The 16,455-nt window shown below is 36.2% G+C and overlaps 2 protein-coding genes across 2 annotated transcripts; one reads left to right on the top strand and one right to left on the bottom strand.

The window, feature by feature from the left end:
• Positions 1–2,238: 2,238 nt before the first annotated feature.
• On the bottom strand, positions 2,239–5,070 carry LOC125224956. Its single transcript, XM_048128475.1, has 3 exons — positions 5,065–5,070; positions 3,582–3,698; positions 2,239–2,689 (listed from the first exon to the last, which is right to left on the bottom strand). Exons 1-3 carry the CDS (start codon positions 5,068–5,070, stop codon positions 2,342–2,344), a joined length of 471 nt encoding a protein of 156 aa, XP_047984432.1. The 3' UTR covers positions 2,239–2,341.
• A 7,806-nt stretch (positions 5,071–12,876) lies between these two features.
• LOC125242547 (hyphally regulated cell wall protein 3-like) lies at positions 12,877–16,245 on the top strand. Its single transcript, XM_048151305.1, has 3 exons — positions 12,877–13,031; positions 14,971–15,336; positions 15,820–16,245. Exons 1-3 carry the CDS (start codon positions 12,927–12,929, stop codon positions 16,174–16,176), a joined length of 828 nt encoding a protein of 275 aa, XP_048007262.1. The 5' UTR covers positions 12,877–12,926; the 3' UTR covers positions 16,177–16,245.
• The last annotated feature ends 210 nt before the right edge of the window (positions 16,246–16,455 follow it).

The raw sequence follows: 16,455 nt of genomic DNA, 5'->3' as shown, positions 1-16,455 counted from the left end.
GCCAATAAATTCGAGTCCTTTGATTTATTTCAGTACAGTACTAGCATTGCCTGTGCCTTCGTCTATGTAGAATACAATACAATACTCTATATTGTACATTTCAGTACGGAAACAATACAGTCATCCCATTATAAACGTTCAATTAACAAGCCGATAAAATCGTTTTTCCCTTTCTATCTTTCTCTTACTCTTTCTATATGCTTAGTTAAATGAGAGCAAGGCTCCGCCAAGAAACTATTTTTACAGTTTGGTGGCAGCTTAATAAATGTAGCTAGGTTATTTTTTTCTGAATAAATGTTTTTTTTACTTTACACACCAATACGTGGTTTAGGGTTAAACGATTTTTATCGGCTTGTTAACTTTAGTGAACGTTTATAAATTAGAATACACATCAACTTTGTGAGTAATTTTCTAACATTTAAGCCAAGTTGGCTTATTTCATTCTGGGTAGAATTAAGACAATATTTACTGGATTCTGTCCCCGAGACTCTATCTGATAAATAAAAATATTCTAATCAACTAAAAAAATTACAATTTTGTGAAAACCCCCGACCGCGACATAGTAGACCGATTTTGATGAAACATGGCTAGAACACTCCCGACTAACTCAGTTTTCAGACAAAAATAACTAAATCTAAATCGGTTCATCCGTTCGGAAGCTACGATGCCACAGACAGACACACAAACAGACAGACAGACAAACAGACAGACAGACAGACAGACACGTCAATTTTGCGTCGGGGTTTAAAAACAGATCACCGTTTATGTTTAAAGATGTCACAAATAGATACTCACTTTCGCATTTATATTATATAGTATGTACTAGCTCTTGCCCGCCGCTTCAAAAAATTGAGCGGAAAATTGCGGAGTTCCCCATACAAAAGTCTACTTCCTATTTTATGGAAGTTGGGGGTCAGAAAGAGATAAAAAGTAGCCTAAATCAGTCTCCATCTGAACTATCTGCATTTAAAAACCAAGTCCATTCGCAGCTTCGTCACTTTGCCGTGAAAGACGGACAAACAAAGAGGCACAGACACACTTTCCAATCTACAATATTAGTATGGATTGATGTAGGTAGTTCGGATTAGGTATTTCGGAACGAGAGAAATTTATTTTGGATTGACGTAGGTAAGGGATGAAAAATGCTAACTCAATTCGACGTTTACTGAAGGGACAGTTTTAGACCGACAAAATAAATGGTAGGTACCTGACATTATCATTGGTCACTAAAATAATAATAGAAGATTGTATCACGTGTTACGCGAGGCACGCGCCCACCACGCGTGCTTTAACGCTTCTCCAGGTGATGCTCACTCAGCACGTTGACGTTGACATGTTTGCTGATCGTTTAGCATACTTATGCAAAACTGCTAGACAATTTATGAATTTTTATTTGACTGACCCGTAATCTGTTTGACATTATTTTAAATTTTCTTATTTTATTTTACCTCTTAATTGTTTATTTGATTAGTTTGACTTGTTCGACATTTATACGACATTTTACCTAAGCATGTTTTATTTTTATTATATTGCATGTATTGTTAATGTGTAGGTGTATTGGTTCAGACTGTAAGCTTGCACTATGTTCAATAAATAAAAAAAAAAAAAAAAAAAAAAAAAATCACAATGTAGCAAAATTACATATTTATGTCAAGGACGTACATACTTACATTTAATTTTGAAAGAGGCGAATGACTATACTTACTTGTAATTAAATTCGTAGTGTAAGGTGCAGCGGGGAAAATCTCGACTGGGAGGCAATTGTAACTAGTCTATTTTTTCCATTATTTACTATGATATTGAGTTCTACATGTGTCCATTGAACACGCCTATCATATATAACCGATAAACACTCTATTTATTAATGCAAACATTGTAAAACATGGAAAAAATGGACCAGTTACATTTGCCCCCCAGTCGAGATTTGTCTCGCTGTACTGAGGTATTCTAAAATATAATTCTTAGCTTAGTTAGGTAAGTACCTATTCAAGTGTAAACACCCAAGGTTGACATTATTTTGCTTTCAGAAAACCTAAGTATAAGAATATTTTTTTGGTTTTTACCCATTTGCGTGCAACCATTACTTTTTTGGCAACCTTATTAATATGTATATAAGACCACAGGCGGCGGAAAACTAATCGGCACATAGTTATCAAAACGGATGTAAATGTAAATATTTTTTAATACAATAACAATGTTTTGTCAAACTTATGGTAAGGCTGCGTAGACATCGGCAATCACTTACTCTCCGTGGCAATGGAAGAATGATCAAACAGGTGACTACATTACGCTACGGAGCAAAAACGATTGGCACATTGTCTATGCCGGCAGATCTAAAAAACTATAGGAATACACTTGGCCGCTCCTCTACACTTAATCGTGAATTTTCCATCAGTTTCCGTCCTTTCTGTTGCTTTTGTCGTAGGATTATTGGACCCACCATTATTTGTTGAACTATTCGAGTCTGTAGTAGGCGAGTTATTCGACCCACCGTTATTTGTTGAATTATTCGAGTTGTAGAAGGCGGGTTATTCGATCCACCATTTCTGGTCGTCGACGTCGACGTTTGCGAGTTTGTTGTAGTCAATTTTGTAGTTCTTGATGTCTGTCTGGGTGTATCCTGGTCGAATGATATTGGTATGCACTTAGCCGATCCCGTACAGTGTATTGGTTTTATGTTCGGACCCGCCTGAAATAATATAAAACACATTAATTGCGGAAATGTCCCAAGCATGCTAGCATGCTTAGTAAAATGGTTCAAGTGTTTTAGATGTAAGCTAGCTATAAAGTTTTATGGATAGTCTTAGTATCTATCTGTGAATTTGTTCATGTTAATAAATGTTTTCATATTATATAATTGATTATCTTATATTATGCTATTTAGAAGAATCAAAGGAAAACCTTGAATTCATACTAAATCTATTAAATACCGAAGTAAATAAATGCCAAAATACTGTTTGAAGATGAATGATTAAAAACAAATGTTATGTTGGTTACAAAAAAAAATGTGAACCAAATGTGAAATGTGAATCAGTCAGGTGACGACATATGATAAAATGAGTAGAAAACTACAAATATCTCGTAGGTTAGTCTAGCTCCTGGGTTAACCAAGAATGGGACCCAAGCAATGAAATTTAAATTTGAATAGAAATAGCCCAAATCACATTTATGAAAACAAAGCTGTTATGGATTGAGGCGAGATAAAGAACAGATCAAAAAGTACTCAAAATAATAAACAAGAAACAAAACTAGTAACTACAATCATGAAAAAGAAAAAGCTTATTTTGGACATGTACAAAACAAGTAGTAAATATGAAAGGATGGATACATGGGTAGTGGAAGACCTAAGAAAATATGGATAGACTACTACCTACTACTAGAAGGTGTTAATATGAAAATGACGGCTGATAGAGAGAGAGGAATGGAAAAAGAAGATCTTCTGGGCCGACCCCAAGTAATGGGAAAAGGGCAAGTGAATGATGATATTGATGATGATACAGACATAAACAAAGTTTGTCAAAGGCAAAGAGGGAAAAATCGAGTCAAAGAGGCTAAAGGGGCAGAGGAAAAAGAAAAACAACCTGGATTGGTAACCTTAGGAGCTGGACGGGAATAGACGCTGCCGCGGTAGACAGAAGAACTGCGAATAGAGAGGAGTTCCGGATTGTGGTAACCGACTTCCGAAGAGGATATGGTACCTAAAGAAGGAGAAGATACATTAATTGACGACCGGTCTGGCTCAGTCGGTAATGAACATACCTGCTAAGCCGCGGTCCTGGATTGGAATCCCGGTAAGGGCATTTATTTATGTGATGAGCACAGATGTTTGCCCTGAGTCATGATACTCATGATGGATGTTTTCTATGCACCTATATATCGTCTCTTAGCACCCGTAGTACAGGCGATGCTTAGTTTGGGGCTATGTTTATCTGTGTAAGATGTCCCCAAATTAAAAAAAGAGAAGCTTTACTTCAAGGTCGAATAAATACACTTTATCTCCTCTAAAGACAGAAATATTTTATACGAAGCACGAAATAAAATATCAGTTAATCAAAATAAAAACTTACAATAGTTATTTTTAAATCCAATTTCTATTTAATAACCCAGATAAATTGTATAAGTATGTATAAAGTAAATGAGCTGACTGTGACGTCACTCAACTAGATTTCATATTAATTCCATCATATTAAGTAATTGTATTTTAGGTAATAGTTTGAGTTCTTAAAAAGAAGTAAGTTAATATTCTTTATTGCACCACAAAGATAACAGATTACAAATAGCAGACATTAAACATATAGGTAGCAACAGGCGGTCTTATTGCTGTAAGCGATCTCTACCAGACAACCTTAGGGTAGAAGAAGCTGATTTGACTGGAAGAAAAGTAGTGAGGCATCTCCCTCTATCACTACCGAAGTCATGCCACAATAATCTAATAGATGGCGCTTAACGTCTGCGAGTAGGTAAGATTTGCATCAATCTTACAACGCTCTAACGTAGTTCCGAAAGTCAGTGGAATGTATGTGTGAGTGTGAGAACGCATTCTTAGTGAACGCAACTAATGCGATCTCCTTCTCACGGGTCGTGCTCGCCCTCTCTCTTCCCTAAGCTAGAAATTAATGGCCGACTGAGATTTGATATAATATCACAGTATGTACAACTTCTGTCAATCTCTCTATGGGCCTTGGCCCCAGAGAGTGCCAGAGAGTGCTCTCTACAGGGTGTAACAAAAATGGTGGTGATCCGTTTAAGGGCGTATTCAGTATCGTATTCTCATCAGGAAAAAGTAGGATAAAAATTTTTTTTCGCAAAATTTTTTTTTATCTTTGTATGGAGATTCGACCGATTCGCGCGGCCCGGCTCATAAAAAAGTGAAAATTTTTTTAGCGAAAAAAAATTTTCTTCTACTTTTTCCTGATAAGAATACGATACTGAGTACGTCCTTAAACGGATCACCACCATTTTTGTTACACTCTGTATTACCATGCACCTCACTTTAAGGACTAAGAGCTCTTAGTCCTTAAAGTGAGTCCTTAAAGTATAGGCTAGCCTATAGAGCCGCCAGACCATCATTTTCTCAAATGTGAAACTTTGGGATAATGTAGAGTTCATATCGACGTTTATGAAAATGAAAATGAAAATGAAATATTTATTTTTCAAGTAGGCATATTACAATGCACGGTTACCTATCAAAAAGTCGAAAATTGTAATGTCGAATATTAGTAGCCCGAAAACGTTTCCCATTTTATTAATTGCCCTAAGTTTTGTTTGCCCGAAAGTACTTTTCCCCTATTATTATTTTCCCCATTCTTATTTCGCTGTAATTTTGTTTCGCTTATGATTCGAATCAACACTTATTAAAATGTCTAAGAATCATTTGACAACTACTTTTTGTCGCGTAAAGTTTCTAATCCGAAATATTATTTAGCCGCTATATCAAAAGTTCGAAATTCGAATTAATACTTGTTAAAATTCCTAAGTATCATTTGACAGCTATTTTGTATGGCGTATAGTTTTATAATTCGAAATATTATCAAGCCGCTATATCAAAAGTTCAGTAAATCCTTAATTTTTTAACAAAAGTTTGTTGCCGACCCTCACGGTCGCAGTTCTTACTTGACTTAAGAATCCTTGCCATAAGGGTTTATGGCAAAGGTTTGTTTCTGTATGTTCTAACCTAACCTAACCCACTTTTCTAGCACAAGTTTGTTTCTGTGTGGTCGCAGATCTAACCTAACCTAACCCACTTTTCTAGCAGAAGTTGGTTTATGTATGGTCGCAGTTCTAACCTAACCTAACCCACTTTTCTAGCACAAGTTTGTTTCTGTATGGTCGCAGTTCTAACCTAACCTAACCCACTTTTCTAGCACAAGGTTGTTTCTGAATGGTCGCAGTTCTAACCTAACCTAACCTACTTTTCTAGCAAATGTTTGTTTCCGTGACGTAACCTAACCAATTTTTTTTACAATAATATAAGGGAAAATGACATTTCGATGTCGCGTTAGCATCGGATTTATGAAAAGGTAGTTAACGAAACGGTTGTCAAATGATAAGATTGGCAACCGTTCTTCTGGTTATTGAGTTTCTATAAAATGATATTAGGGAAAATGACATTTCGATGTTACATAGCATGGGATTTATGAAAAGGTGGTTAACAAATCGGTTGTCAAATGATAAAGTTGGCAACCGTTCTTCTGGATATTGAATTTCGGGAAAACGATAATGTGGGATAGCAAACTAGCGGCATATTAAAAGTATGGTAAACAATGTATTTGGATTATAAAAATTCTGTCAACCGTTTTCGGACAAGTGATAATCGGACAAAGGATTTTCGAAACATCGATAGGTTACCTACAATGCACATATGAACGTCAAATAAAGCTACAGTTTAAAGTCTGCATATTACCTAGTTCGGCCCGTTGGCTATTTTTTTGCCACTAGGTTTTTTTTAAACACTAACTTCCCTTTAATTCTCAAGGTTAATTTTTATATTTGTGTTAGAAAATAATGTTAGGAATTGACAATCATCATTTTCCAACCATTTGCGCAAGCCGTAGTTTGAGAAATTAGGGTGAGTTAGAGAAACTTTCAAGCGTCTGGGAAAAATTACGGCCGGCGGAAATGGTCAGGATTAGGGTGTGCAAACCGGTTAACCGGTTAACCGAAAAACCGGTTAACCGAGACTTTTTGGCCTCTGTTAAAAACCGGTTTTTATAGTCTCTAACCGGTTAATAACCGAAACTGTATTTATTTCTCAAAATTTGGAAAATTAGGCATTAAAAGGTTCAAAAATACGTAATTATTTAATGTTTTGTAATAATAAAGATTTATTCATTACTTTTCATTGACAACATTATTATTTGTAATGATTTTATTTTAAAAATTAGTCCCGAGTCTACTCAATTATACATTTTATACAATACAGTAGAGTCCGGTTAGTATATTACGACTCCGCATAGACCTAACGTCCAACCTCTTACAACGACATAAGCACAGGTATTTATTTGGTTTTCGTATGTGATAGTATGAAAGTACATCCGTTTATTGTATTACGACTCTGATTTTAACGACCAGCCGCTTTTTACGACACATTTTACACAGAATCCGTCCGTCAAGTCCGGTTGCAACGACGAGCGACAACGTTTTTAGTTTTACTAGTAAATTGAGGAAACAAAGCTACTTCCACCCGAGCACGGCCCCCTGTCTTGCCTACAACAAGTAGCAAGATTACATTGTGGCCATGTAACTTTTTGAAGTATTGCTTTTAAAATTTTAACAATTTGTTCGCCTCGGGTCTAATCTTATAAGCTAAATAGAACCCAATTTGTATTTTTCGATTGCGTATAAACTAGCTTTACTTACAAATGATGAGCAAGCACGCATACTAAAAAGGACTTTTCTAACTAAACAAGTCACAATAAAATAAGGTATTAATACTATGATAATAATACCCTGTAAATAAACCTATTGATTGAAATGTTTTAGTAATAGAGATGTAAATATTACTTTTAATTAAAAGAAATGAAATTCGTTTTGTACGACATCCGGTTAGTACGACGTAATATCAGCGGTCCCTTGAGCGTCGTTGTAACCGGAGTCTACCGTATATTTCAAACTATATTTTTTAAAAGAAAGGTAAAATGGAGATCTTGGTTTTCTTACATCAATTGCTTGTATTACTAGGGGCTCTGGGAGCTGTAGACCTTCGCGACATGCCTAGAAAACGCAAAACTGACGAATCACATTCAAACCACACAAGCCTTTTTTAGCAATTTCCGCATTTACCAAATTTCTAAAAACTGGATAAAAATGATCTTCATCGTGCAAATAATACCTGCTACGATATCATCAACATCAGAATTCTTAAAGGTAATGGTAATTATTGCGTAGTACGGTCATTTACTAAAAATCCTCAAAACCGGTTAATACCCGGTTAACCGGTTTTGAAGGAAAAGTCTCGGTTATTAACCGGTTTTTTAAGTTAACCGGTTTTTGCATACCCTAGTCAGGATTGATGATTATCACATCCTAACAGTATTTTTTATTACATAAAACATCAGCCTTGAGGAAAGTTGTTTAAAAAAACCAGCCAAATGCTAGTCGGACTCACCCGCCGAGGGTTCCGTATCCGTACAAACTTTCAACATTTCAAATATTTAATCTCATGTTTCTTAATATACCTAACCTTAAAACTTGACTAGAAGTATAGGTATAGCGCCATCCATCTCTCGGTGAATTTACTACCTAATTTGCGCGACCTGTATGGTCTGGCGGCTCTCGACTCTTCGTCCAGTAGCTTATTATTTGCATACTGATAATTGTTCATTGTTGTTCGTTGATTGGCCGTCGTTCGTCCGTCTTGTCGTCCGCCCTGGGTCGGTTCTACTACGCGTAGTACTAGTTCTGCCATCACGCGTAGTACTGGTTCTGCCTTCACGTGTAGTACTTGTTCCAACCTCACGCGTACTACTAGTTATATCCTCACGCGTTGTAGTGGTTCTATCTTCACGCGTAGTACTAGTTATATCCTCACGCGTTGTAGTGGTTCTATCTTCACGCGTAGTACTAGTTCTATCCTCACGCGTTATACTAGTCGTAACTGTACGCATTTCAGTGGTTGTCACCAGCGTTTGGACTAGTTCTGGTGAAAGAAATTTGTATGTGTGTGGTCCCGGTCCAGCGGCAGTAGTGCATATTGTCTAAAAGAGATGATATTGACTTAGTTTAGTAGCCCCAGATATTCATACTTTATTATTTATTTATTTAGATAAATAGGAAAGTGTGTGTGTCTGTTTGTTTGTCCGTCTTTCACGGTAAAACGGAGCGACGAATTGACGTGATTTTTAGGTGGAGATAGTTGAAGGGGTGGAGAGTGGAATGGCTACATTTTGTCTCTTTCTAACGCGAGCGAAGCCGCGGGCAAAAGCTAGTTTATAAATAATTTGGAGATATCATGCTGTGCACAAAAATTTGGGTTAAATAATTTATAGAATAATTTTTATCAGTAACGATAGAAAACATGATTTGATTTATAATTATAAGGAATTTTCCTGAATTACCTATTTAAACAAAAATGATCTACTATTAAACTGTTCTAATGAATGATTTTAATATCAGTGTGTGCGCGCGCAAGCTAACAATTACGGCCCGTGTTTGACCGTCTCCGACAACATAAAGTATAAATTGTTTTATGTCAGGAATATACTGTTAAAATATTTCTTCGGGTTATTCAGGCCCACGGTGTATAAGAATAAAGATCGCAGTGTAAGCTTACTTGTCTTGGGTTGTCAGGTTAGGGTAACAAGTTTCAAACTGTTGCCTCGTGTCAATAATAAAGTAGCAAATATGGAAACCCATAATACTGATCTTAATATCATGGCCACCTCTCGTTATATACGAGTAATAAACTAAAATAATTACAAATGATAAATTTCTGAATTTTAATTAAATTTTGATTGAACAGTAGCAGAACATGTCGCAAGAATCATCGTTGTTCAATTAATACTGAAAATAATTGGAAAACGTATTCTTAAGATAAAAGTATACTTTGACTAGCAAGTTTCCAATTGAAAAAGAATTAATGGTTTCTAGGTAGTAATGAGAATAAACCTTATCTGAGATTATGTTAAGTAATAAAATAAAAATTATTGGCCAGGTATATTTATGGATTGTTACTACTAATCAGTACGACGTACGGCACTTTTTCCAACTGACAGACCGTTGGCGTTAGACGCGACGCACGCCAGACTGATTGTTTGTAAGCTCACTAATGCAATGGTGTGCTCTAAGAACAAATTAATATTATTTTGCTATTTTTGTGATTTTTTCGCTATTTTTGTTTTGAAAGACGCTAGAGCCAATCAAGAATGTCTAAAAACGGCCTTTTTCATAATGGCTCAAAAAAGGTGTGATGCTCAAGATAAGAGATGTTAACTATTTGAAATAAAAGCATTTCAAATAGGAATACAAAATACAAAATACCTATTTTGTTTTTGGTATTTTAAATACTTTTATCGAAAACTATTTTCTATTTTATTTGAAATACTTTTTAGTACAAGTATTTTGCATTTTCTACCACTTCCAAATACAAAATGCTTTTTGTCACTTTTTCACGTAAGATAGATGGTACCGAGCCGAGCGCGTATTCTATTTTTTCTTTGTCTAAGTTATGTACTGACCGGGACAACACGTTCAGAACCGCTTAATTTATTTTTTTACAAAAACACACTTATTTTCAGTGCTGACGACATAGCAGTTCCTATAATAATTAAGGTTCAATAAATAGTAAACGATTTGTTGCAAAATCCCAAAGCACCCTGACGTGAACATCGAAAAATCGGGGGAAATCCATATTATGATTCGTGTACATAATGATTGTAGGCATTTCTATTTAGTACAGCTGTAATGTATGCTTAATTAATATTAACTACTTTTTTTTCATATTTCATACATGTTGCAATATAACTCTTTCATTCGATTTTTACAATATTAGGTAAAAGACATGGAGACAGTCCATTTATATTTTATAAAGCCAGGTTTCTGGGCTCCCTCGTGATTCTGTGTTTTAAACATATTCTTCAAATAAAAGTAAAAGTTTTACCTTATGTCAAAAAAGTATTTTATTTGAGTAAAGGTATTTTGAAAATACCTATTTTGCATTTTGTATTTCAAATACCTTTTTGTAAAACTATTTTGTATTTTTATTTGAAATAGGTAAAAACCCAAAGTATTTGCATTTTGTATTTAAATACATTCCGCTACCTATTTTTTTTAACATCTCTGCAGTCAAGATCGGTAACAATTAGCCAAAACATCTAAACGGTCTGACACAGATTATTTCATTGTTATTCAGATTCTCAAATTTCGTTCCATTTAAGTAAGTTTTGAAGGAGGAAACAGTCGAGAGCGGAACCTCGATTTTAAAGATTTTTTCTCAATATCTTTTAACTGAGTTGTTCTTAATGGACAAATTTTTTTCGATAAATCTAGTTAATAACACTATATTTACTTGAAATTCCCAAATTGATGGCGGGACTCCTTTCCATTTTTGCATTTTCGCTCTCGTAGCGTCTTAATTTGTATTTTTTAAGTAGTACTACTATTCAGCAGCAGTGGCAGAGGGCGCCACGAGCCTTCGGGAATGTCATATACTTGGAAATTTCGATCAGGCATCCGTCCGATTCCAGCTTCGAACACTTGAGGAGGCCTTGGTCGACCTACTGTAAGAGGTTTCATATATGGAATGAAACCTTTTACAGCATGTTGATGTTCGCTGACTGGCAGTCCCCGATTTGAATTTGAAATAATAGATAAACGTCAAGGAGAACGAACACTTGACGGGGCATTCGAATAGAAGCAGCGATTGGGAGTATAGTTGTTTGTGATTTAACTCCCTTGAAATAAAAAGATATTGAAATAAAGAGTGTTTTGAATATAGGATGCCCTTCACCAATAGGCCGTCTCTCTTACAGTACAACCGTATAGTGAATAAATTCGGTAGGAGGTAGGGCATAGCGAATGATATTCCGCTTTGTGTGGTAGGGCACAGCACAGCGGATATCGTCTCGCTCGAATCTAGAGCAGAGCCCAACTGGGGAAGTGCCTCCGCCTTACAGAAGACCGCAGCCAAATAGCACTAGACCCTACTCATAGTGTTGTGTTCCTGTCGGTGAGTAAGGCTGCCAGAGCTCAACGAGGGTGCGGTGTGCTGATGACGGGAGGATTTACGGAACTAACCCTCCTTGGAACTTGTACACTCCTTTTTGCTGTGTACTTAACACAGCAAAAGAGAATGTACAAGTTTCTAATGGGGTGGCAAAGCGCATGTGACACTGTTTGAGTTGCAGGCGTCCATAGGTTACGGTGACTGATTTACATCAGGCGGGCCGTATGCTTGTTTGCCACCGACGTAGTATAAAAAAAAAGAAATATTTGAATATGTTTCACGAAAGTTTAACGTCTTCTACTAAAGCCTAACCCTAATATATGACTACGCGCCATGTTGATCAGTATAAGGAACTCTGTATATGACTACGCGCCATGTTGCGGAATTCCATTAGAACTATTTTTAACCCCCGACGCAAAAACGAAGGGGTGTTATAAGTTTGACGTGTCTGTCTGTGTGTATGTCTGTCTGTCTGTTTGTCTGTCTGTGTGTGTGTGTCTGTCTGTGTGTGTGTCTGTCTGTGGCATCGTAGCTCTCGAACGGATAAACCTATTTTGATTTAGTTTTTTTTGTCTGAAAGCTGAGTTAATCGGGAGTGTTCTTAGCCATGTTTCATGAAAATCGGTCTACTAGGTCGCGGTCGGGGTTTTTTCAAAATTTTAATTTTGTGGTTAGGTTATCTTTATACTATACTGAACTGTCACCGCATAATATATCAAAGTAACACTAAATACTTAGTCATAATATATTTCTGACTCTTTAGCACAACTTGCCTTGTCGCGCGAGTCCATACTTGAAGTCGCGCTTGATGTATAGACTCGCGTGCGACAAGGCTAGTTGTGCTAAAGGGTCTGGTCAGGGTGCGTAGTCGAATGGCACAAACGCTCAAGAAACGTCAAGCTCGTAGATATACATATATCTCTATCGCTCGTGCGTATTGTCATCACAGAGTCAGACTACCTTTCGCGGCGTTTCGTTTTCGTTTCGCGTCGCAGAAATGCCATTCGGCTAAGGCACCTGTAAAGTAATTTTATTACTTGACATAATCTTAGATAAGATTTATTTCCAATAATAACTAGAAGCCATTAATTATTTTTCAATTTGAACCTTGCTAGTCAAAGTACACTTTAATCTCAAGAATACATAAGTATCCAATTATTTTCAGTATTAATTGAACAACGATGATGTTTGAGACATTTTCTGTTACTGTTCAATCAAAGTTTAATTGAAAATTCATAAAATATTTTAATTTTGCAAAGTGGCCATGATATTAAGATTAGCATTATGGGTTTCTGTATTTGCTGCGTTTATTATTGACACGAGGCAAGAAGTTTCATATTGTTTCGATGATCCTAACAACCCAGGACAAGTAAGCTTACACTGCGATCTTTACATCCACCGTTGTATACACCGTGGGCCTGAATAACCTGATGATTTTAACAGTCTATTCCTGACCATGTTTAGAGACTATAATGTCATTAATATGAAATATCAGGATTTCGAACGGATAATTATATCTTCCTCTAAAACTTTTTTTCGTCATAATTCTGGCAAAAACGTATTTTTAGCTGACGTTTACACCACTATGTAGTCTTGTCATACTAATTAACTAATACAAAAAAACTTTGCAAAAACTCAAAAAAAAAAAAAAAAAAACTCCAATACTTAATTTTTTGGTTGTGATTTAATAAGAGGCCATGTAAAATAATGTTAAAAGTATTAAAAATATATATAATTATAAATATTTTAAAAATATATATAAACAGCCTCTACGTATTGGATCTAGATCCCCACGCACTATTATTAGGCTACTTTTTATTTAGTGTTAAAGAAAATTTGTTAAAATATCTATTTAAGATTTCTGGTTTTCCAATAGTCAAGGGTCCTTATGCGTTAATCTTGAAATCACCTGAGTTGATTCAGTTGTGTGTGTGTGTGTGTGTGTTCGCGATAAACTCAAAAACGACAACGGATTTTCATGCAGTTTTTACCTATTAATGGACTCTATTCATACTCTGAGTGATTCTTGAGGAAGGTTTAGATTTTGTTTAATTTAGACTTATATTGACCGGGATATAGACCGTGATTACCTTTAAAAAAAAAAAAAAGTAATCACGAAAAAGGTCATCACGGTCTATATCCCGGTCAATATAAGTCTAATGAAAATAACCGTGAATCATTCAAAACTCTTATTGGTTTAATTTGGTTGAAATATGATGATAGTTTTGAAACTGAAGCGCTTCCCAAGGAAGGTCTCAGGTGTTAGCTTCGAAAAATGGGCCCCTGATCTGTCACGATGCCCTTTGACTATCTCGGCCCAAATAAAGGAGCCTGTCCTGCATCTATGTGTCCCCATCACTTGTTGAACCTACCTCCGTGTTTATTTAGGGCAATGTTATAATGTTGCCACACTTCAAAATTATTTTATAGAATGTACCTAAGTAAACTTTCTTTTATGAAAAGCAAAGAACTGTAACTTAACCAGTTTTCATATTTTAACTGAATTTTGCCATTGCAAGATCATAGTTACCGTTTGATTCGCGTTAGAAAGAGACAAAAAGTAGCCTATGTCACATTCCATCCCTTCAACTATCTCTACTTAAAAAATCACGTCAATTCGTCGCTCCATTTTGCCGTGAAAGAGAAACAAACAAACAGACACACACTTTCCCATTTATAATATTAGTATGGATTATACACTATTTTTAAGCTTTGATTGTACATTATTCCGAAACTAGATGTTTCACTATTATAGTTATTTTTTCTTTGAGATACATTTCATACTAGAAACACGATTTTTATAACGGTTTTAAGTAGCTAAACCTTTTAGAACAATTTATATTATGTTGTCGGAGACGGTCAAACACGGGCCGTAACAATAAGCTTGCGCGCGCGCACACTGATATTAAAATTTTTCATTAGAAGAGTTTAGTAGATCAATTTTGTTGAAATAGGCAATTCAGGAAAATTCATAATATGTAGATCAGTATCATGTTTTCTATCGCTACTGATAAAAGTTATTCTTTAAATTATTGTAACCCATTTTTTTGTGCATAGCGTGAATATCTCAAAATTATTTATAACTAGCTTTTGTCCTCGGATTCGCTCGCGATAAAAAGAGACAAAAAGTAGCCTATGCCACTCTCCGACCCTTCAACTATCTCCACTTAAAAATCACGTCAATGTGTCGCTCCGTTTTGCCGTGAAAGACGGCCAAATAAACAGACACACACACTTTCCCATAAATACAATAATATTAGTATGGATTATCTAGGGCTACTAAACTAAATCAATATCATCTTTTTTAGCGAATATGCACTACCTTCGTTGGTCCGGGAATACACACATTAAATATTTCTTTAACCAGAACTAGTCCGTTATCGCGTGTGACAACCACTGATATGCGTACGGTTACGACTAGTATAACGCGTGAGGGTAGAACCAGTACTACGCGTGAGGATATAACTAGTACTACGCGTGAAGATAGAACCACTACAACGCGTGAGGATATAAGTCGTACTACGCGTGAGGGTAGAACCAGTACTACGCGTGAAGGCAGAACCAGTACTACGCGTAGTAGACCCGACCCAGCGCGGACGACGAGAGCTGACCCAACGCGGACGACGAGACGGACGAACGATGGCCAGTCAACGAACAACAATGAACAATTATCGGTATGCAAATAATAAGCTACTCTAGTAAAAGCCCATAGAGAGATTGACAGAAGTACATACAGGCTGTCCCACGGCTATGTCACATGGAGGGAAAGTACCTTAAAGGTCACAGAGATACTTTCCTGAAAGAAGACTTGATTTATAGTATTTTGTCTTTTATTTTCCTGAATAGTTCACATTTTTTTCTTGCTAAATTTTTGAAACATTCATCTTCAAACAGTATTTTGGCTGTTTCTTTACTTTAGTGTTTAATAGATTAAGTATTAATTCAAGGTTTTCCTTTGACTCTTCTAAATAGCTTAATATAAGATAATCGGTAACATACCAAAAGCTTTTATTGACATGAACAAATTTACAGATAGAAACTAAGACTATCCATAAAACTTTATAGCTAGCTTACATCTAAAACACTTGAACCATTTTACTAAGCATGCTAGCATGCTTGGCACATTTCCGAAATGAATGTGTTTTATATTATTTCAGGCGGGTCCGAACATAAAACCAATGCACTGTACGGGATCGGCTAAGTGCATACCAATATCATTCGACCAGGATACACCCAGACAGACAACAAGAACTACGAAATTGACTACAACACACTCGCAAACGTCGACGGCGACGGCCAGAAATGGTGGATCGAATAACCCGCCTTCTACAGACTCGAGTAATACAACAAATAACGGTGGGTCGAATAACTCGCCTTCCACAGACTCGAATAGTTCAACAAATAATGGTGGGTCCAATAATCCTACGACAAAAACAACTGGACAGACAGAAACTGATGGCAAATTTATGATTAAGTGTAGAGGAGCGGCCAAGTGTATTCCTATAGTTTTTTAGATCTGCCGGCATAGACAATGCGCCTATATTAGCGAGTGAGATGGTACTGCTATCTACAACATCAAACAAAATAATAATAATAATAAATCATCACACGCTTTAATTAAAATTATAACTATGACCAAAACAGCGTGCGTAGCCGAATTCACAAACGCTGACGAAACGCTCGTAGATATCTATCTCTATCGCTTGTGCGTATTGGCGCGACAGAGCCAGACTACCTTTCGCGGCGTTTCGTTTTCGTTTCGCGTCGCAGAAATGCCATTCGGCTACGGAACC

The sequence above is a fragment of the Leguminivora glycinivorella genome, chromosome 3 (assembly GCF_023078275.1).
Source record: "Leguminivora glycinivorella isolate SPB_JAAS2020 chromosome 3, LegGlyc_1.1, whole genome shotgun sequence".
In the NCBI taxonomy this organism is placed as follows: Eukaryota; Metazoa; Arthropoda; class Insecta; order Lepidoptera; family Tortricidae; genus Leguminivora; species Leguminivora glycinivorella.
The sequence above is the reverse complement of the archived record's forward strand: the minus strand, read 5'-3'. Positions and strand labels throughout refer to the sequence as shown.

Bases quoted from the DNA above. Each gene is read 5' to 3' on its own strand.
- LOC125224956 (XM_048128475.1), bottom strand. The intron at 2,690-3,581 runs GTTGTTTTTCTT...ATATTATTTCAG, and splicing joins TCCTAAGGTTACCAATCCAG to GCGGGTCCGAACATAAAACC.
- LOC125242547 (XM_048151305.1), top strand. From the start codon at position 12,927: ATGATATTAAGATTAGCATTATGGGTTTCTGTATTTGCTGCGTTTATT. The intron at 13,032-14,970 runs GTAAGCTTACAC...CATCTTTTTTAG, and splicing joins ATCCTAACAACCCAGGACAA to CGAATATGCACTACCTTCGT. The intron at 15,337-15,819 runs GTATGCAAATAA...ATATTATTTCAG, and splicing joins ACAACAATGAACAATTATCG to GCGGGTCCGAACATAAAACC.